The sequence below is a fragment of the Dipodomys ordii genome, unplaced genomic scaffold (assembly GCF_000151885.1).
Source record: "Dipodomys ordii isolate 6190 unplaced genomic scaffold, Dord_2.0 Scaffold24, whole genome shotgun sequence".
Taxonomy (NCBI): Eukaryota; Metazoa; Chordata; class Mammalia; order Rodentia; family Heteromyidae; genus Dipodomys; species Dipodomys ordii.
The window spans coordinates 1,759,443-1,780,799 of record NW_012267240.1 but is presented as its reverse complement, the minus strand read 5'-3'; the positions used below and the strand labels follow the sequence as shown (position 1 = coordinate 1,780,799).

The 21,357-nt window shown below is 51.0% G+C and overlaps 1 protein-coding gene across 1 annotated transcript in view; it reads left to right on the top strand.

Annotated features, from left to right (window-relative positions):
• The first annotated feature begins 4,783 nt into the window (after positions 1 to 4,783).
• Positions 4,784 to 21,357, top strand: part of Trim67 (tripartite motif containing 67) — a 54,141-nt gene continuing 37,567 nt past the window's right edge. The window contains exons 1-7 of the mRNA XM_013014572.1: positions 4,784 to 5,000; positions 14,239 to 14,442; positions 17,830 to 17,951; positions 18,056 to 18,246; positions 18,572 to 18,681; positions 19,236 to 19,258; positions 19,319 to 19,437. Coding sequence (XP_012870026.1) covers positions 4,784 to 5,000; positions 14,239 to 14,442; positions 17,830 to 17,951; positions 18,056 to 18,246; positions 18,572 to 18,681; positions 19,236 to 19,258; positions 19,319 to 19,437 — 986 coding nt within the window. The remainder of the gene's footprint in view (positions 5,001 to 14,238; positions 14,443 to 17,829; positions 17,952 to 18,055; positions 18,247 to 18,571; positions 18,682 to 19,235; positions 19,259 to 19,318; positions 19,438 to 21,357) is intronic.

The window sequence follows — 21,357 nt, the reverse complement described above, 5'->3', positions numbered from 1 at the left end:
GTTGTCGGGGGCGCGGTGGAGCACAAGTCGCTCAGGGCCGCGGCGCTGCACGGGCCTGCCGCGCGTTTCCGCCGCGTGTCCCCCGGGCGGTGACCTCCCGTGACCTCCCCGCGCCGGCGCCGTCCCATCCTTTGCTTCGGGTCTGTTTGGCGGAGCTGGTGTGGGGAGTGGAACGCGGATGCGCCGGACCCCCGACGGAGGGAGGAGCGGGCGCCAGCCTCCCGCGGGGACCCCGGGTCCACCACAGCCAGCGCCCCGAGCCGCCCTGAGGTCACGCCGAGGCCCTGCCCTTGCCAGGCGGCCGGCCTCGCCTCCGCCTCGTCCTGAAGCCCCAGAGCCGGTCTGGTCGCCCGGGTGGCGGCTCATCCTGTATTCCGAGCACGTGCACAGATGGGAGGTGTGAGGCTGGCGAGGGGAACGCTAATCCAGACCGCCTAGCCAGACCCTGCCGGAGGAAAACACACACATACAGACATCCACCTACACAGACATGCCCACACAGACGTGCACACACACGTGCACATACAGGCATACACACAGAGACGTGCACAGACATGCACACATAGACGTGCACGCACACGTGCATATAGACATGCACTCACAGATGTGCACAGACATGCACACACAGACGTGCACAAACATGCACCTACACAGACCCACACATGTGCACATACAGACATGCACACCGACGTGCACAGACATGCACATACAGACATGCACAGAAATACACAAACGTGCACACACACACGTGAACATACACGATTTTGGATTACTTTGTCTCCTCACAATCTTGAGTTTTAATCCCAGATCTTACAGTTTAGTAACTGTCTGCCCCAAGTGCTGAAACTCAGGAAGGCAAACAGACCCAAGGAGCAGCAATCTACTTTCCGAGAAAGAAAGGGGTGAGGGTGGAGAACTTTCACTGTGGACCTCCGTGTGTCCTGTGCATTGTCATATCAAGCCTCCAATAAAACTAAAAAGGCTTTTCAATTAGTTTGTTCTTAAATATGTGTAGTCGAATGAATAGAGTTTGTTCCTGTGAGCCTCCCTCCTTTAAGTTGACAGCCTTTTGGTTTGGTGGGGAGAGGGTCTAAAAGTAAAAGTGTTCAGTCCATACAGAAATTAAAGCTGTGAGTGGGGGTTAAGTGGTGGTTTTCAGACTGCAGCGGCTGCTGCTCCAGGATTGGAGAATTAGCCTCAGAGGCATATAGTCATGTTCTCTCCTTTTAATCCTGTGTGAGTCCTGAGAGAGAGAACACAGGAAACTAAAGGTCATCCCATTGACCAACGTCCAGCTGAAGCAGACTCTCAAAAGCCCCCTTCATGCCCCACAGTGCTTGGAAACGCCCGTTGGGAGAACAGCTTCACAGATACCAAAAGCGTGGAGTTGTCCCAGCTGGCATCGCTCACGGTGGACAGGAACAGCAAGAAATGAGGACAGAACCACTGAAGAGAAGAGGGAGAGGACAGAGGCTTCTGGCATCCTCTAGAATCTGCACAAAGAAGTGTCTGGAACCAGGAGCAGTGGGCAGACACATCAGTGCAGTGAAAGCGAACTGAGCTTCATTCAGCCCCACAGATTGGCCTGCCAGAGCCCCAATGCAAATCCCGTGTGACAAAGGACAGTGCAAATCCACAAGTAGGTCACTGCCCTTCATGAGTCCAGGGAACAGTCCAGCCCCAAAGTTTAGCTAGCCGGTGAAACTAGTACACGCACTCACTCTGTCAATTCTATGCTACCTGAAAGTGACGTTTAAGGCAATGACACATGTAGTGACTGTATAGTCTGTCGTTATTTATGTATTTATTTATTTCAGTTGTTTTCTGACTTAATATTGGTCGCTCATTCTATGTGTGGCCACAGAGCTCCACTGCAGGAGTGTGTGCAGACACACCCACTCTGGAGCCCCAGCTAAAGACATGTGCACACCAGCGCCAAAGACCTTATGTATTTTCAATGGGCCTCCATCCTTCAGACGCTGATAAAGAGCCATAAAGTTAGCAATTTATGCATTTTATTAGTAAACCTGATAGACCTTAACATCCAAAGAATGCTTTCCAGCCAGGCACTGTGGATCAGACCTGCCTGTAATCCTAGCTACTCAGGAGGCTGAGATCTGAGGATCGTAGTTCACAGCTAGTCTGGGCAGAAAAGTTCTTGAAACTCTTATCTCCAATCAGTCAATTAAAAGCCAGAAGTGGAGATGTGGCTCAAGTGGTAGAGCTCCAGCCTTGAGCAGAAAAGTTAAGAGACAGTGCCTAGCCCTGGTGAGTTCAAGTCCTAGTACTGGCAATAAATAAATAAATGTTCCAGGACTTTAACCTGTGCAACACTACATGCTTTCTTTTAAGAAGTATATAAAATTTCAATTAAAAAAAATAGATATCTGAGGGCTGGGCAGGTGGCTCAGTGGTAGAGCGCTTGCCTTGCATGCATGAGGCCCTGGGTTCGGTTCCTCAGCACCACATAAGCAAAAAAGAAAAAAGCTGAAAGTGGCACTGTGGCTCAAGTGGTAGAGTGCTAGCCTTGAGCTGAAGAGCTGAGGGACAGCGCCCAGGCCCAGAGTTCAGGCCCCATGACCGGACCAAAAAAAAAAATAGATAGCTGAACTGTAACCCCTCTGCACAACATCTTTATAATAACAAAAAAATTCAAAAACAGATGTTTGTTTTTTAAGGTGATAATGATGGATAACGCAGAGGAGATAGGCGGCCTGTGATCCCACTCTCCCTCCTTTTCCCACGCATTATCTCCCTTGCCATAACCCTTGCTATCACGCTGGGCTAAACTGTCAGAATACATGTTATTATCCTCCTGCTACAGGAGAGCTTACGGGCAGCCTAGGGACAATGGGCCTAATGAAGGAAGGCAGACCCGGCTCCAGACACCCTGATGGCAAAGCTTCTGGTCCTTCCCGGGAAGTGCAGAGAGGCCTGGAAATTCTGCCCACTGTAAAAGACATAAATACTGTGAGAAACCTTTCTAGAAAAGGAAGAAAAATGCCTTCATAATGCATCCTCTCTCCCTGCCAAGTCTAGCAAAGACTAGACTTTGCTCCATTTCAGGTGGGTAATTTCCAGAGGTGAGGAGGCCCTAGTTTATCTGCTAAACACACACACACACACACACACACACCAAATCAGGCCAGGAGAGGTGGTACATGCCTGTGACCCTAATACCTAAGAGACTGAGGTAGCCTGAGAAACATAGCCACACCCTAACTCAAAACAAACACAAACACGGTTGCCCCAATAAAACAACCAAAGGAAATAAACAAAAAGTAAAAGCCATTTCCAAGCCATGAGAAAACAAGGCAACCATAGAACTACACTAGGACGGACAAAGGGTGACGCACTGCCCAAGCCCGCAGGAGATTCTGTGGTCCAGGCAGCCCCAGGAAGGGAAGGGAGAAAGGGGAAGAGGAAAAGAGGGAAAGAGAGCAGGAGGGAAAGAAAAGAGAGAAAAGAAGTCTCATTTTGGGCCAGCCTGGACTCCATAGTGAAACCCAGTCCAAAGGATAGAAGGGAGGAAGGGAAGGGAAAGAGAGGGGAGGGAGAGGAGCAAAGAAGGAACTTTCATATTATAATATTCAAAATGTGACATTCTACGACCTTCACATAAAGCCCGTGTTCCAAAGGTTTATGACCTTCACCGACATGGGAGGCAGTGCTGCTCCCAGACAGACACCTATTCAGACCTGGAGGCCCTTGAAGGATCTGCAGGATTCCTATCACAGCCCTTGGTGCGTAGGCACTGCATCCCATTCGCCCCTCCGAATCCATCACACCTTCTCTCGCTCGCCCGGGAGCCAGGAACCTGCTGCTGCTCAGTCTCAGTGGCTTTGTTCCAGCGGGACTGGCAATGGGAAAGGCAGTAGCCAAAGACCAGGTGGGGAGAAGGGGTCAGGCCTGAGGGCCGGCAGCTGGCCCTGTCCGTGGGCCGGCCCTTGAAAAGGAACATACTTTCCTGCTCAGTGCTTGCTGAGAGACTCCTCTGTCCATCTTCCCGGGGAGATTGAGCCCCTTTCGGAAGTAAGCATGAGGACACTGAATTCATTGGCTTTTCTTTTGCCATTTTATTTGCTACTGGAAAATGGAGTCTATTGGTTTTAAAAAGGATGTGTATGCTATGGGTCTCTGAGTCCCCCAACACATTGTCCTCTTCTATATACCTTGTAATTTTTGAGTAGTCCCCCACCCACCCACTTTCTCCTCTTCCTGCATCGTCCCCACCTCCTCTCCCTTTCCTCCCTTTCCAGCTACCTTTCCTCCTGAGGAACATCCCAGCTGGGAAGGCCCCTGTGGTATTGTTGGTCTTCAGACTGCCACCAGAGTCAGGGGCTCCTGAAGCAGGCGGGTCTGCCTGGCATGGATTCCAGAACCCCACCAGTGGCTCAGTCACACTCTCAGAATGGTGCATCCCAGATTGATGATCCGGCCTCTCCTTCCTCGACTCTCTCCACAGCATCCTGGGGATCCCTTCTCTTGATCCAGGCCAATGCCCTTCGCTGACTTCTGGGGTAATTCCTTTCACGTGAGGCCTTGGTTCAGACAACCTGCCCAATCTTGCCCGGACAGTCCACCCATAACCTGTCAATGGCCAGAAAAGCCTCGGGGGCTGTGGGCCCCAAGCCCTGGCAGGAATCATGGCAGGGGTGAACCTGTCACCATGGCCGGTCTTGAGGACACAAGGAGGGTGCGGCTGGGAATTGCACTTGCAACAAAAAGCCACAGCTGGGCTTGCGCTCTGCACTGTGGGGGGCCAGTACAGCATCTTGGGGGCATGGACATGGCTGGCCCCAGCCCCCACAACGCCTCACCTCACTTCACCTCACCTCCATGCGCCTCACCTCCATACGCCGTGCCTCACCTCACCTCCATATACCTCAACTCACCTCCATACACCTCAGCTCACCTCACCACCACACCATACCACACCACACCAGCACACGCCAGGGTCTGGATTGAAGCCGTGCGTTGTGTGCAGTGCTGGGAGTCCGGTATGTGCAAGCAGAGGGCGTGGAGGAGAGCTGCTGCTGTCTGTGCACTCTGCCCAGCGCCTGCCGCCACTGCACACCACACGTGCCCGGGTCTGCGTTTGGGACAACTGAAGCTTTGAGACTCAATAGCAATGGGGCTGGGGCTCCGGAAGGACGGCAGGAAGAGGAAGGAGTGTAGGGAAGGTGGCAGGATCTAGACATGCTGAATGGGCCAGCTACTGAGCTGCTCTTGTTTTTTCGTCTGGACAATGAGTGAAGGAATGCTTGTTGAGGTTCTAGAAAGGACCTGAGGTGCAGCTGGTGCTGTCTGTGGGTGTTCAGGTAGTGACCGATGTCCCTGCTAGGACTGTGAGTTAGAGACTGGGAAACAGCGCTCATTGTTAACAATGCCAAGGGCAGCTGCCAAAATGAAACCGTCTCTGAGGGAAAAAATTGGATCTCTCCTGCTTGGGGGGGGGGGGAAGAGGAGGAGACTGGGTGTGCCCAGTGGCCGAGCACTGGCTGCACACGCAGGAGCTCCTGGAGGCCATCGTGGGGGTTTTAGAACATGAGGTATGGATTCAAAGCTGCGCATTTCTTTTCTTTTTGCTGGTCCTGGGGCTTGGACTTTATTCCTGAGCCTCTCTGTGCTCAAGGCTAGTGATCTCCCACCTGAGCCACAGCTCCAATTCTGGCTATTTCTGATGGTTAATTGGAATTAAGAGTCTCGCGGACTTTTCCTGCCTGTACTGGCTTTGAACCATGATCCTCATACTTCAGCCTTTTGAGTAGTTAGGATTACAGGTGTGAGCCAAAAGTGCCCAGCTTGAGTATATTCCTTTTTGGACAATGTCACCCTTTCCCTCACTCTCTCCCAGTTTTTCCCTCCCATCCCCACCCACAAGTTGTATAGTTCACGTTCAACCTAGTGTCTAGTAAGTACTACTGCTGCATTTGTTCACCCTTTGTCCTTCCATTTCTGTGCCACTATTCTGTTTTGAAGAGAAAAATACCCCAAACTCTTTTCTAGCCACTGCTAATCTGCTCTCTAGTATGTTCTGTGCAGGCAAAACGGCCTCACATTTACTAAGCTGCTTTGAGGTGGGCTGGGGGCCCTTCTGCTGCCTTCTGCCCCAATTCCCATTCAGGCAGAACATCCCACCTGGCGCCAGCATGGAGTTAGGGTCCACTGGCAGCTATGGCTCTGGTCTGAACAGGCACAGCTGCACCAGTCATTTTGATGGACACTCAATCAGATGACCTTTAAGATCCCAGTTTCCTTAGGAAGGCAGCTTAGAAAACCACTCTTCTGTGTGTGTGTGTGTGTGTGTGTGTGTGTGTGTGTGTGTGTGTGCACATGTGTTCTGCACATACTGAACGTCTTCAAATACACTCTTTGTCTCTACTGAATTTAATTCAGGGACTCCAAAGGTGAGTTAGTAGGGGCTTTTTGTGTTGTTTTTGTAAAATACCAGGAAAAAAGCAACAACTTCAGGGAGGAAGGATTTGTTTCTGCTTGCAGTTTTAGGAGTTTTGGTCCATGACTGGCTGGCTCTGCTGTTTTGAGCCTGGGGCAAGGCTGATCATCCCAGCAGCTGGGAAGCTGAGAGACAGGATGGGTTCAGAGATCAAGTATCCCACAGTGGGAGCTGTCACCCCACGGTGATGTTTCCTCCAGCAGGCTTGGCTCCTATGTGGAGTCATCAGTTAATAGAGTTAGTGCCCTCATGATCGACCAGCTCAAAAACCCAGGAACAGGCAAGCAAGCCCTGACAAAGCAGCCTTTGGGGATATCATCGGACTCAAACAGTGACAAACCTAAGAAGTGACAAATTTCACATCCATGGCTAAAATACAGAAAATCATTCCTGACTCTTGGATTGATGACATCTTTAAGACAGGGGTGTACAGCGATTTCCAGGCCTTCTGGAAGCTACTGCTCAGCCCCCTGCCCCAAGTTCAACATCACCCCACAAGACCTGGTCAGGATCCGAGCCTGCATTTGCCTGTGGTCCTGGGTTCCATATTCTCAACCACTCAGAGACCATGGAAGCTGTGGCGGTAGAGTCCCACTGTGATCAAAACAGCCGTCAGACACACATCCTTGGAGCTGGGTTGTATAGAGCATGTGTTTGCCTCAAAACTCTGTCTGGTACATAAAGACAATGCCCTGCATGCTCCAGTCACTTCGTCTCTCAACTAGCTTTCATCATGTGTGTGCCTGTACTGGGGCATGAACTCAGGGATTGGGTGCTGTCCCTTGGCTTCTTTTTGCTTAAGGCTGGAGCTCTACCGCTTGTCCAGCCCTTACTGGTGTCCAGAGTGAACCTCAGAGGCTGTGCAAAACATATCCTACCTGCAGGGGGCGCCCCAGCACCCACCAGGTTGCCTGAAGCCCAGTCCTCCCGCTAACAGGTGTGTTGGCCTTCACTCCCTGCGTTGCAGGGATAAAGAGGAATGTGAATGGCTGTTTGCTCTGATGGAGCAATTTTAGAAGCCCTGTTTGGCCTGGAGGTATACATGTGTACACACACACACACACACACACACACACACATACACCATTCAGGACTGGGATTTGAACTCAGAACCCTGGACTTGCTACACAGGCTAGCCTCCAGCCTCTTTTCCCATTCTTCAGACAGGGAGTTGTCTTTTTTCCTGGAAATTGGCCTCTGACCATGATCTTTCTACCCATGCCATGCTCTGTTGATTGGTTGAGATGGGTCTCACCAACTTTCTGCTCACACTGGCTTGAAAACCTTAATCCTCCTGACTTGCTGGCATTATAGGTATAACCCACTCTACCCAGCCTGCTTGCTTTTTGCTTTTTGGAGCAGAGGCACACTACGCAGCCCAGGACTGTCTTGAGCTCACGCTCCTACTACATCAGCCTCCCAGGTGCTGGGATGGTAGGCATGCACTACCACACCTGGCCTCTGGCTGGTCCTGGCCCGGCCTCCTGCTCACCGCCGCCCTGCTTTCTGTCCCTCCAGAAACTGAGCGCGCCCCACCCTGCCCAGGCTTCCTTTTTCTGAATATCCTTCATCATCTCTCTGTTAAACAAGGTGTAGCTCTTTTTAATGAAAGAGTACATGGAATTTAAGTTTTGTGAGGCCTTAACAATCTCTAAGAACGTCATGGCTCTCTCCCCATTGTCAGGAGCTCGGAGGTAAAGACAGTGTCTCGGTGCGCCAGTGGGCTCCCGCCAGACGCAGACTCACGTCATACCTAAGCAGGGCCTAACTGTTTCACAGTTCTCAGTAGGTTAAGCATGAGGCCCTGCGGGGAGGGAAAGTGGGAGAAAAATTAGGGAAGGGGTAAAAAGATTGACAAGAAAGGTACCAATTACCTTACTTATGTAACTGTACCCTTCCCAGTACATCACCTTGACAATCAAAATAAAAATAAAACAGTGAGGCCCCAGCTGGGTGCCGTCTTGTCATCTGAGCTACCTGCAAGGCTGGAGTATAAGCCCAGGAGTTCTGGACCAGTGTGGAAACATAGACCCCACTGCAAAAAGAAAAGGAGGAAGAGGAAGAAGAAGAGGGAAAAGAAGAAAAAGGAGGAAGAGGAAGAGGAGAAGGAAGAAGAAGAGATGGAGGAGGAAGAGCAGGAGGAAGAACAGGAGGAGGTGGAGCAGGAGGAGGAGGAAATAAGCAAGAGTGAGTGGGATACCCATTGTGTGCAGTCTGTTTTCCCTGGAGGCGGCCTGGTAGGAAACGCTTCCTGGGAGAGTCATTCTTTTCTCCATTCTCCTGCCTATCCAAGGCAGCCAACACATGACAGGCAGATGCCTGGGGTGGTCTCACTGGTCCTTACGTGGTCGTGTACTCACACTGGTGGTAGCATTGGTTCTGTTGCTCCTGGAAGGTCCACAGGGCAGGAAAGCGGCCTCCAATTCCTGCTGGGTGGTGCTGGGTCAGGATGCCCATGGAGGAGGGAGAGTCCTGAGGCGTGGCCAGCCCTCAGTGTCACCTCTACAGACTGCCAGCTTTGAACCTCGCTTGGGGATCGGCTTCCAGAGGTGCCCCGGCCCTCCAGTCCACATGCTTTGGTTGCATTGTTTGTGTCTCCCTTCCTGTTCTAGACGGACAAGTCTTCCCAGAAGTTTTAGAGAGGCAAGCGCAGGGAGCATAAGTCTTCCCAGAAGTTTTAAAGAGGCGAGTTCAGGGAGCATGAGTGTGCAAGCACAGGTGTGTGAACGCGGGGGCCACCTGCTGGCAGGATTTTGTAACACTCAGAAGTCAGTATTTTCTCTAAAAGCCTTCAATTGAGTCAAGCAAAGTCAGCTGACCAGAGGATTAATCTTATTTTAATAGTCCTCCTAGAGAGGCATTTGATCAAATCTGAAACCATGGCCTTGGCTAGTTTGGCAGGTAAAAGTAACATTATAATGTACTTTGAATTTAAAGTTGTACAAGAACCAAGAAGATCAAAACTTCAAATTTTGTCTTAAGCAAATATTTTGGAAACATTATAATAAAAATACTGACTCTTAGCTGGGCATCAGGGGCTCATGCTTGTCATCCTAGCTACTCAGGAGGCTGGGATCTGAGAATCACGGTTCAAAGCCAGCCCGGGGAGGAAAGTCCAGTACTCTTATCTCCAACAAACCACCAGAAAACCGGAAGTGGAGTTGTGGCTCAAGTAGTAGAGTGCTCGCTCACCTTGAGCTGAAGAGCTGAGGGACAGTGCCCAGGCCGGAGTTCAAGTCCACGATGGAAAAAAAAATACAAATGCTTCACTGAGGGGGTCTATATGTCTGTTTTTCTTTTCTTTCTCTTTTTTTGTCAGTCAGCGAGACTGAACTCAGGACCTGAGCTCTTCAGCTTAAGGCTATCAGTCTACCCCTTTGAGCCACAGCACCTCTTCTGGTTTTCTGGTGGTTCATTGGAGATAAGAGTCTCGTGGGCTTTCCTGCCTGGGCTGGCTTGGAACTACAATCCTTGCTCTCAGCTTCCTGAATAGCTAGGATTATAGGCATAAGCTACCAGTGCCCCACAGTTTTTGAAATTTAGAAGAATCCGAATGAGTCAGGTGCAAGTGCACTTTTCAAAGAACCTAAAACCGAGGTTTTTGTTTTCTTTTTAATCTCAAAACTAAGAAGCAGGGTGAATAAATGCAGCAATGGTATTCATTGGACACTATGTTGAAAGTGAACTAACTCTACAACTTGTGGGCAGACACAGGAGGAAAAAACTTGGGAGAGAGTGAGGGAAGGGGTGACACTGTCCAAAAAGAAATGTACTCTTCACCTGACTTACATAACTATAACCCCTTGTATATCACCTTTATGATAAGAATAAAAAATCAGAAACAAAAACTAGGAAGCAGTATCCTGTGAAGGGGAAGGGGAGGAGCTATGAGGAAGCCGAGGGCCATTGGGTTGGTCAAAGCCACAGCATGAGCCCTGCCTAGCGCTTGCTGTTTGTTATCTGGATGCTCATGTTTCTGTTTCTTCTTTTCTCGTTAGGTGTGGTTTAGAGATGATTTTGGCTACACACGATGAAATTGTTCATTATGGTCTCTGTCTGGAAAATGCAGCTGCAGCCCCATCCAGGCAGCCCAGCGTACAGGCGGCCTTGGGGCCAGCGGAAGCCATGTTAAGCCCACACGTGGTAGTTATTAGAAGACTCTGCACAACGAGGCCCTTCTGTAGCTCGTCTCTGCATGACGAGTACATCCTGCGAGTGCCACCTCAGGCAGAAGAGGGCTGTGAACTCACGACCTCGCCTTATTATGGCAGGGGATTAGGAAAACCCAGCTGTCCAAGTTCAAAGAACAGAGTGGCTTCTGAGGCTGCCCTGACGCCTGGGCCAGGTCCGGGCGGCTGTCCTTTGTGCTCCCCGACAGGAGGCCCCATCTCAGCTATAAATGGAACATGGCAGAAGATAGAGCAGCTTTTTAATTAGGTCATCCCGGGTCTGTGCAATTTATTTCCTTTGAGTCTTTGCCATTTTTTACCCCAGACTTGGTCCCTTTGTGATACTGATTCAAGGTGACGTGAGCCGGCTCACACGCTGCCTCTCCTTCCTCCCTCTGGTCTGTCTCTGTGCTTCTGTCACCTCGTGTGTGTGTGTGTATGTGTGTGTGTGTGTGTGTGTGTTTTAAATCACTCTCTCGGGCTGGGAAGGTGGCTCAGTGGTAGAGCGCTTGCCTTGCATGCATGAGGCTCTGGGTTTGATTCCTCAGTACCACATAAGCAGAAAAAGCCAGAAGTGGTGGAGTGCTAGCCTTGAGCTGAAGAGCTGAGGGACAGCGCCCAAGCCCAGAGTTCAAGCCCCACGACTGACTCCCCAAAAAATCACTCTTTCCTGTCTCTCTCAATATTTTTTTTTCCTGTGTCAGTAATGGGGTTTGAACTCTGGGCCTGGGAGCTGTCCCTAAGCTTTTTTGCTCAAGGCTAGAGCTCTATTCCCAGGGCCACAGCTCCATTCCCAGCTGGTTCTTAATTGGAGATAAGTATCTCCTAGACTTTTCCTGCCTGGTCTGGCTTTGAGCCACGATCTTCACATCTCAGCCTCCTGAGTAGCAGGGATTACAGACAGGTGTGAGCCACCAGTGCCCAGACTGTCTAAATTCTTCTGTTTCTGTATTTCTGTCGGCTTCTGCCAAGCCCTCTGATGACAGGACGTGGTGACACTGAGGTTTAGATAGGCCTCACCTGGCCTCTCCTTGTGGGACTGGATGGCTCACCTGGGGCTGGGCGCTCTCCTGGTCCTCCTGGGATTTCTTACCTTCTTCCCCACCTCGTGGCAGGATGGGGCGGGGAAGGTTGGCTGAGAGGGGAAGCTAGGACAGTGAGCACAGCTGGAGTGTCCCTTCCCTCCCCAATGCCTAGGAGCCAGGGAGGGAAAGAACCTTGTGGGGCATGTGGGCAGCAAAGATGGCACTGAGAGGGAGTTGAGTGGGCAGAAGCTCGTGGAAGCTTAGGTGCATGATAGGGTGTGACCTTTTACAGTGATTGGTTGGTTCCTTTTTCTCCCCATGCCACCTAGTCTCTTTTGCTTTAAAAAGTGCTTGCTGTGTGTTAATAAATGAGTTCCTGCTTGACAACTCCCCACTGCGTCTGATTGTCTCCCGGGTTAAGGGAGGCTGGGGAACTTTTCCTCAGACCCTGTCCATCTTTCGTGGGACGGACAAAGACCCGACAGAACCTCTCCAGCAAGTCCACCTTCGTGACTCTGTGCCCAGACCTCTGCACTGCAGGCTGGCCCTGCTCCCAGAGAGAGCCTATGAGTCCCTACTTCTGTCCCCAGCCTTGTAAAAATTCACCCGTGTCCCTCTCGGCCAGCCTGTGGCCTCAGTTAGCTTGAGGAAGCCTGACTTCCGGAAGCCCCAGCTCTTGATCCTTTGGGGCGCGGGGCTTCCCAGGATGACCCAAGTCAGGCAGAGCACTGTGGCGTGGTGAGCAGAGCTGCTCACCTCCCGCTGGCTGGGGAGCAGGCCAGACGGGCAGACAAGTCTCTTCCTGCTCACCCAGTGGTGCCTGCTAGGCCTCTCCTACATGGTCACCTCCTGGCAATGTATCCCACCGCTAGCACATCAATGGATGGAGCCACTGTGACATCAGAGCCCTCGGATCTAACCCTGTCCCCAAAGTCCATCCGCTGACCTCTAAGCCCCCAGTCCCCGAGCCTCTGGGACATCTCAGATCAGTCTGTACCCAAAGCAATCAAAAACCTGGACAAACACTCCCTTGCCACCAGAGCCATGACAGGGCTAGCCAGCCACAGCGGAAGCCCCCGAAACCCTGGGCCAAATAAACCCTTTCTCCTCCAAATCAATTCTCTCAGGAATTGGGTCACAGCCACTGTCGTGACACACAGATCATGCAGAAAACCTGTTGGGTTTCTTGTGGAATCCCATTTTCCTTGGCCACTGAACCACTTTCTGTGGCTCCTGTGGCATGGTGTAAGGATGGCTGCTGAGCTGTGATTGCTGTGTCATCACTTTTTTAGACTGGAACTGGAGCTTAGTGACCCAATGCTTTGGCTCATTGGCTGCCCCTGTACCTTCTGCACCATGCCGCTGACCCCCAAGGTTCTTTCTTTTTTTAAAATCATTGTCTTCTTCATGTTAGGTCTTACAATCCATGTACACAGGCTATGGTCCTTCTTCTTAGTGTCCTCGTAAAGTGCTTTTAGCAATGCTTTATAGTTTTCAATGTTCAAGTCTTTATGTACCTGATGAAGTCACTTTTTATATTATTTTATTTATTGTAAATTAAAATGGTTTTATTCCTTTCTTGGGGTTAGGGTGGAAAGTGAAATTGATTTTTTGAGTGTTGGTTTTGCATCTGGAGAATTTGTTCTTTGTATATTTTCTTTTCCTTCCTTCCTTTCTTTTTTTCTTTCTTTCTTTCATCGTGGGGCTTGAACTCTGGGCATGGGTGCTGTCTGTGAGCTCTTTAGCTCAAGTGTTATTTCCGGTTTTCTGGTGGTTCATTGGAAATAAGAGTTTCATAGACTTTCCTGCCCAGGCTGGCTTTGAACTGCGATCTTCAGATGTCAGCCTCCTGAATAGCTAGGTTTATAGGCATGAGCCACTAGCACCAGCTATGTATTTTGTTTAACACAGTCTCCTGGTGTTTCTGCATGAAGGATGATTTTGTCTGTGAACAGAGAATTTCACTTCTCCTTTCTTTCTTTCTTATTTATTTATTTATTTATTTTTGCTGGTCGTGGGGCCTGAACTCTGGGCCTGGGTGCTATCCCTCAGCTCTTCAGCTCAAGGCTAGCACTCTACCACCTGAGCCACAGTGCCACTCCCAACTTTTTTGCTTATGTGGTGCTGAAGAATCTAACCCAGGGCCTCATGCATGTGAGGCAAGCACTCTACCACTGAGCTACCTTCCCAGCCCACTTCTCCTTTCTTGATATCGGGAGAGCTTCCAGCCTCCCTGGAGGCTGCCGTGTTGGTAGACAACATTTCCTGAGCCAGGTTGGCACAGGTCTGGAGTTTGCAGGACTCCCTTCCTGAGGCAGGATGTCTTCACCAGAACCATCTCCACCAGAACCACTTCAGTGCTGTGATGTAGGCAGCTCCCCTCCCTGTTTCAATATCTCGGAGTGGGTGCCTGGCATGGATGTGCATCGTGAGTGAGGCCTGTCTGAGTTTGCCACTGCTGGAGGCCAAAGAGGAGAATAAGTGGAATGTGCTGGAATGTTTGGCAAGCAGCAGCAGAGGCAAACTGGGGGATGAGCTGCATCGTGCGCCCCCAGGGCTGAGTTTGTACATCCCCTGTGTGATGCAGGAGGCCGCTGCCCAGTCCGAAGCAGCCTCTGCGAACCGGGGGGCATGGAGACACCCTCTTCCCGACCCCTCACCTGGCAGAACTGGAGGGCTGATTCTGCGCCCACTGGAAACCTGGGCATCCCACCCCAGCACCTCCCCAGGTCGGAGGAAAGTCTCTCCTCCCCACCGCACCTGCACCCTGTTCCTGGCTGTTGCAGCCTGAGTGAGGCACCGAGTGCTCTCAGTCCCAGCACTGGTCATGCACAGGGAGGTGCTGCAGAGATAGCCCAGGCCAGGACCAACATGCCCTCCAAACCATACCTTCCTGCCAGGTGCCAGTGGCAAATGCCTGTCATCCTAGCTACGCCGGAGGCTGAGATATAAGGATGGTGGTTCAAAGCCAGTGTGAGCAGGAAAGGCTGTGAAACACAAATCTCCAATGAACCACCAGAAAACTGGAAGTGGTGCAGTGGCTCATGTGGTAGGGTGCTTGCCTTGAGCTGAAGAACTCAGGGACAGTGCTCAGACCTGAGTTCAAGCCCCATGACTGACAACAAACAAACAAACCATACTTTCCTGACCGGTAGCAACCACAGGAAAGTAAGTAAACAGAAAGCAAGCTAAATATTCCTCAGGGTGGTCAGGAGTGGGGGCTTAGGCTGGGCCTGAGGCAACTGTTGGCCACTGGCCACACGGCATGCTTGGGGTGGGCAACACTGGAGCAGGAGGGAGGCAGCGCTGCCTGAGGCCTGGGTGGATAGCATGCAGTTAGCACCATGAGCAGCCCAGGCTGGTAGGGACCCCACCCCATGCCTGGGCTGGCCCTATGGGACAGTGCGGCCATGTGTGTGGCTTAGGTCCATGGTTCCAGGCATGCTGGGGGTCTTTAGACATATTGCTGCTAGCAGATGGAGGGGAAGACTGTAAGAAAACATCACACTGTATCACAAATAGGACAAATAAAAAAATGTGTGTCCATTTGTAAAAATGAGCTACACACAAGAAGAGCTGGTCAGGAAGTGAGAGGCTGGGACACATTCCAGATGCACGAACTAAGTCAACTGGGTAGGATGGTCATCAGCAGATCTCAGGCCAGGCCACCCTGGGAAGCAAGTTGTTGATCCTCAGCCCCTTGGCTCCCTGTCTGCAGGAAGGGGGTTTTAATGGCCCTCGGTCTACCATCTCCAAATTCCAGAACCTTCTGCCACTTCGAAATTTAGAGAGATAAGCCGAGCACTTTGGGAAACTGAGGTGGGGTTCCCAGCCCCTCCCCATGGAGGCATGGCCCACTCTCCCCCTGCCTGGGTCCAAGGGAGACTGGCACTGCCACAGTGCCCCCCACAGCCCCAGACCGCAATCCCCACTCCTGGCTCTCTTCCTTTGCCTTTTTGCCTTGCTGGGGGCAGGATCCCAGAATGACCTCTGTCCCCAGCCTTGTACATTGAAAGCTGTCCCCATCCTGTCCTGTCCCCGTCCTGTTCCCATCCTGTCCCCGTCCTGTCCTGTCCCTTGTCCCATCCTGGCACTCCTTTGGCTCCGCACCCTGCTTTGCATACCCGAGCTGTCTAGCAGGTGTCTGGCAGCCTCCTAACCCAGGCTGGCCTGGCTCCCTGTCCTATGCTAACACATGTAGGGAGAAAAAAGCTAGATCATGTGGCAACAACGTATCCAGATTTCCCAGACAGCTCCCAGTCTAAGTAATTTTATCCTTTTGAAAACCACAACATTCTAAGTAGATAATTATATGAAAGATAATTACACTTGTTTATTAAGGAAGGATCTATGCAGACACTGTAGCAAGCATAATTGGAAGCCAGAACCCCAAGAATTTCTGCCCTTCTTCCTGGGACCCCTGCTTAATCCCAGGGGATACCCACCCCTGCCCACGCCCGATGGAAGATGGCGACTTTGGTGTTCTGTGTGTTACATGGCAGAGAGAAATTGTTCAAGGGGGGGTGGGGCTGACCTTACTGTGAGTCCCCCCCAGTGCTCTGTGGATTTCGGGGTGCAAAGCTATGTCTTGGTGGGGGTGAGCAGCCAGGCTCCTGTCACCGGCACCTCACTCGGTGGCATCTGCGGAGACAGCGGGTTTCCTTTCCAGCCTGGCTTCCAGTCCAAAGGCTCTGTGGATTCCAACTCAAAGATTGCTTTTGGCTGGCCAACTGTCTAGGCATTATCTAGCCCAGCGGTGGGCATTTGGGAGGCTCCTGTGGGGGCGTGAGCAGGTCCTCACGGCTTGCCTTTGGGCCCATCTGAGTCTCACACGGAGCTGGTGGCTCTGAGGCTCCACCCAGGGGTAAAAGCCAGAAGCAGTCCAGCTTCCCGGAGGGGCAGCTTTCCCGGCTGCACACAGGGCTATGTGGGAGTGGGAAGGTGAGCCCCTGCAACACACCTATGTCTCACACCGATGCTTCTTCCATCGCGTTCCCTTCTCCCAAGGAGATCTGGGTTGGTTTGGCTTTGCTTTTCATCCTGTACAAAAATTGGATTCCACCTGAGCTTCTAAAACTATTATTTATGACATAAGTACTGGATACTGTTATTTTTAAGCCAGAGCTATGTGTGTGTGCATGCAGGCATGCATGTGTGTGTGCGTGTGCATGCATACGCATGTACATGCACACCAGTCCTAGGCTTGAAGTTCTAGGCTTGAAGTCTGAGAAGTTTATTGTAGATGAGTCTCATGGACTTTTCTGCTTGGGATGGCTTCAAATCACAATCCTCAGATCTCAGCTTTCTGAGTTGATGGGATTACAGGCATGAGCCACCCACACCCAGAAAACTTGGAGGTTTTATATACTCAAACCCTAGGTTTTTCTATCTTAAATACTACCTTCACCACAAATTAAAATACATATTTGGGAATCGTATGCCAAGACATGACTCATTTCTTTGTCTGCTTCTGTTTTTTGCAATAGGTGATGGTTTTCTATAGAAAGATTTTGAGGTAATAAAGTTATTGAAAAAAATACTGAGATTATTTTGATTGATATATATCTTTTTTGGGGGGGGTCCTGTCCTGGGGCCTGAACTCTGGGCCTGGGAGCTTTCCCTCAGCTCTTCAGCTCAAGGACAGCGCTCTACCACTTGAGCCACAGCGCCACTTCTGGCTTTTTTCTTATGTGGTGCTGAGGAATCGAACCCAGGGCCTCGAGCGTGCAAGGCAAGTGCTCTACCACTGAGCCTACTTCTCAGCCCCTGATATATATCTTATTATACACATATGATATAGATATAAATGAGTCACAATTCCTTTATTTAACATACTTCCAATAAAAGCATTAAAATCAGTGTTCTTAACCCTTTATCTTAGTGTGCACAGACTGACATCTGAGCTTCTTTTACTCAAGGGTAGCACTCTACCACTTGAGCCACAGCACCACTTCCAACTTTTTCTGTGTATGTGGTGTTGAGGAATAGAACCCAGGGTTTCATACATGCTAGGCAAGCACTTTACCACTGAGCCACCTTCCCAGCCCTCTGTTTCTTCTTCAATCTTGTTCTCAGCAAGTTCATCACGTCTGTTACCTTTGTCTGTGTCAGTGTCAGAGACCCTGCCCCCGGCAGAGGCCATCCCCTCCCCAGCCCCACAGATCCCATTTCCGCACAGGTTTCTCTGAGCCTCCCGGACCCCCACTCACTCGCACAGGGCGGAGGGAGTGGCTCCGGTGCAGCCCTGTGGCAGCCATGTCTCCAGGTGGGGGCAGCTGGGCCGAACTGAAGGCCAGAGGAGTAGGTGTCTGTGGGGCGCTGTGGGTGTGCCATCCTCCCAGGTGGTTTACCTGCACCACTGCTGCCTCTGCCCTGAGGTGTGCATCCTGCCAACCTTTTCCTAGGTAGTGGGGCTGAGGCCACATTCTAGTGCAGGTGTCCAGTCCCCAAGCCTGCTGCCTGCACCACTGCACTGCCCACACCACCAAGATGCCTCCATCACCACACTGCCCGCACCACCAAGATGCCCGCACCACCAGGATGTCACCAACAACAACATGCCCCCACCACCACGCTGCCCCCACCACCGCTGCCTGCAAGCCACGGCACTGTCCACCCACCCATAGCCCCAGGCCTCTGAGGTGACCATCAGGCAGGTGAGATCACCAACATCTCCACGTGCCTGTGTGGTGACTTCCCTGTTATCAAGGGCTGCCGCTGCTGAGTAGATGGGCCAGTGGTGTGCTTTGTGTGTCTCTGATGCTTCCCTGCTAGCTGCTCTCGGGCGTGGCCGCACATCATGGAGGAGGTGGATGGATAAAGCCATCAAACCTGAAAACACACCCCACACCTTCCAACTAACAAGGAACTCATGTGCTACATGTGCAGGACAGTTTGCAGACCTCTTTGTCTTAATACAGGATGCGGCTGGGCTCCAGACATTGTCTAGCATGCATCGATTTCCTGCTGAAGAAGATCCTGGCAGGAGGTGACAAGGCCAGGGTTGTGGTGGAGCTGGGCGCCCGCTGTGGTCAGGGAGAGGAAGCAGGGAGCTGAGCATGGAGAAGCAAGCAGCCCATTAGAGTGTGCCTTTAGGGAAGAGCAAAGGGAAAGCTGAAGACCAGCAGCCTGAAAAAGACAAATCATGGGCAGAACACAACATAGAAAGAAAGGGGCAAAGCAGGTCAGTGGAGAAGGCAACAAGACAAGCAGAACTCGACATCCAGATAGAAGAGACTGCAACCAAACAAGGACTTACTGGATAGACAGACATGTAGATGAGCCAACCCCATCTCACATCTGGAGAGGAGAGGAGAGGACAGGACAGGACAGGACAGGACAGGACAGGACAGGAGTGGAGAGGAGAGGAGAGGAGAGGAGAGGAAAGAAGGGGAAAGGAGGGGAGGGCAGGGGAGGGGAGGGAAGAGGAGAAGAGAAGGAGAGAGAGAGTGTACTCCATTCAGCGGAGGTAAGGAAGGGGTCGAATCCAGGCATACATGCTGCTCTCAGAATCATGTTGGCCGTGACTCCTCCCTAATTGCATCTCTGCTTTATTCTTCATTCTCTGTGTTTACTTTTCTCCAGAATGCAGCAACGCCTTGCCCTTGGTGTGAAGACCCCTTCCTGGGTTCCAGGGAGAAACAGTTCTGGCTGGTCTGTGTTGTCAGGTGCACGGCACCCCCGATGGAACCACCGCCAGGACGGAGGCTCTGGTTGTGCCAGCTGGGCTTCGGGAGCCCCACCGAGTGGGCCGGGTGCATCCTTCAGTTTCCCCTCTGCCCCCAGGGTCAGGCTGTGTTGCCTGGAAGGTCACATTAACAATGGAAAGGAAAGGTGGTGAGAAGAGACACAGTACTATTGCAACCCCAGGGTTGGAAGCCCGGGGACTTCACACTGATTCAGTCCCCATGTGCGACCAGGGTCCTCTTGCACACAGGGAACCTGAAGGTGAACATACTTTGCCTCATCTGGGGTCTGTCCCAATGTCTTTTGCCTGCAAAAGATGGAGTGAAGGGAGAGTTGACTTCCTAAGGGCTGGGCACCTGACCTGCAGGGGTAGGGGGTCTCTGGATAGAGGGTCCTCATTTGGTAATCAATAAGTTAAACAGATTCCTGGCACCAGTGGCTCACGCCTGTCATCTTAGCTACTCAGAAGGCTGAAATCTGAGGATCCCAATTCAAAACCAGTCCAGGCAGGAAAGTCTGTGAGACTTTTATCTCTACTTAACTACCAAAAAGCTAAACATAGAATGGTGGCTAAAATGGTAGAGCATTATCCTTGAGCACAAAAGCTCCGAGACAGAGCCACGGCCCTGAGTTAAATACCAGGACCAGTACATGTGGATATGCGTGCACGCGTGCGTGCGCGCACACATAGATGACCAGCTGCAATCCAGATCTGAAGATTACCCCCAGGTTCTGGCTCACAGCTCACAGCCCCGGGCATGACCCTCCGGCCCCATGGTTCGCAGGTGTAGACTTCTAGTTTCCTGAGACCTCCTATAGCCATAGAACCAAACAGACAACAACAGCAAGAGGTGGACTAAAGAAAAAAAAGCATAAAAAAACTTCCATTTGAGTCTTGCTTTACAAATTCTTATACTTGAGATTACAGTATCTATTTTTACCTGATCAAGCCTTAAATTCCATTCTATTCCAACCCCAGCTTCAAAGCATTCTAAAGGCTGTGAAGGTCAACTGTTTTATATCTAACTTGCTGTGCTAACAGCAATAAATTATTTATCTGTGCTTTTTTTTGGAGGAGAGGTAACACGAGTCTGTCTCTTGGGGGTTTCTGGAACACTTAAGGGCAAAACCCACACTGAGTAGCGTTATCGGAAGTGACTCCTGCCAGAGGCTGTCCTTGCTGCCCTGACAGCAGTGGGTGTGAAGTATTCATTACTCATTCCCAGTCCAGGACACTGACTGTAAGGAAGTGGTATGGAGAAGAGGATTCTGGGTCAATTGCAGTGTCTACATATGCACGTCTTACCATTATGGATATATGCGGAGGCCTACCTCCTAGGCTCAGAATATTAGGTAAGGTGATGTGTGTGCACCACACCACTGAAGTGTACAGTGCAGAGAAAACCACGTGTCACACCCACTACACAATCCAGATCTTAGTAGTATCCTAGGGACTTGGAAAAATGGATAGGTCATCCAATACTGGGATCAAATTGTGTGTGTGTGTGTGTGTGTGTGTGTGTGTGTGTGTGTGTGCCTGCACACACACATGTACAGGCATATACACAAACCACTGCTGGAAGTTGAGCTCAGGGCCTGAGCTCTATCCCTTAGCTGTTTTGCTTAAGACTGGAGCTTTGCCACTTGAACCACAACTCCATTTCTGGCTTTTTGGTGGTTAATTGGAGAGAAGAATCTCATAGACTTTCCTTTAAATGATAATCCCTAGACATCAGCCTCTCAAGTAGCTAGGATTACAGGCATGAGCCACCGGTGTCCTGCTGATATCAAAGTTCTTGGTGAATTTCTTGGAATTGAAAGCATGGCTCAGTTGGTAGAGCACCAGCCAATGAGCTAGTGTCAGATACTGTCTTGGACAAAAAAGAAAAGAAAATGATTTCTTTTTTGGGGGGGGGTCCAGTTATGGGGCCTGAACTCTGGGCCTGGGCGCTGTCCCTCAACTCTTCAGCTCAAGGCTAGTGCTCTACCACTTGAGCCACAGCGCCACTTCCAGCTTTTT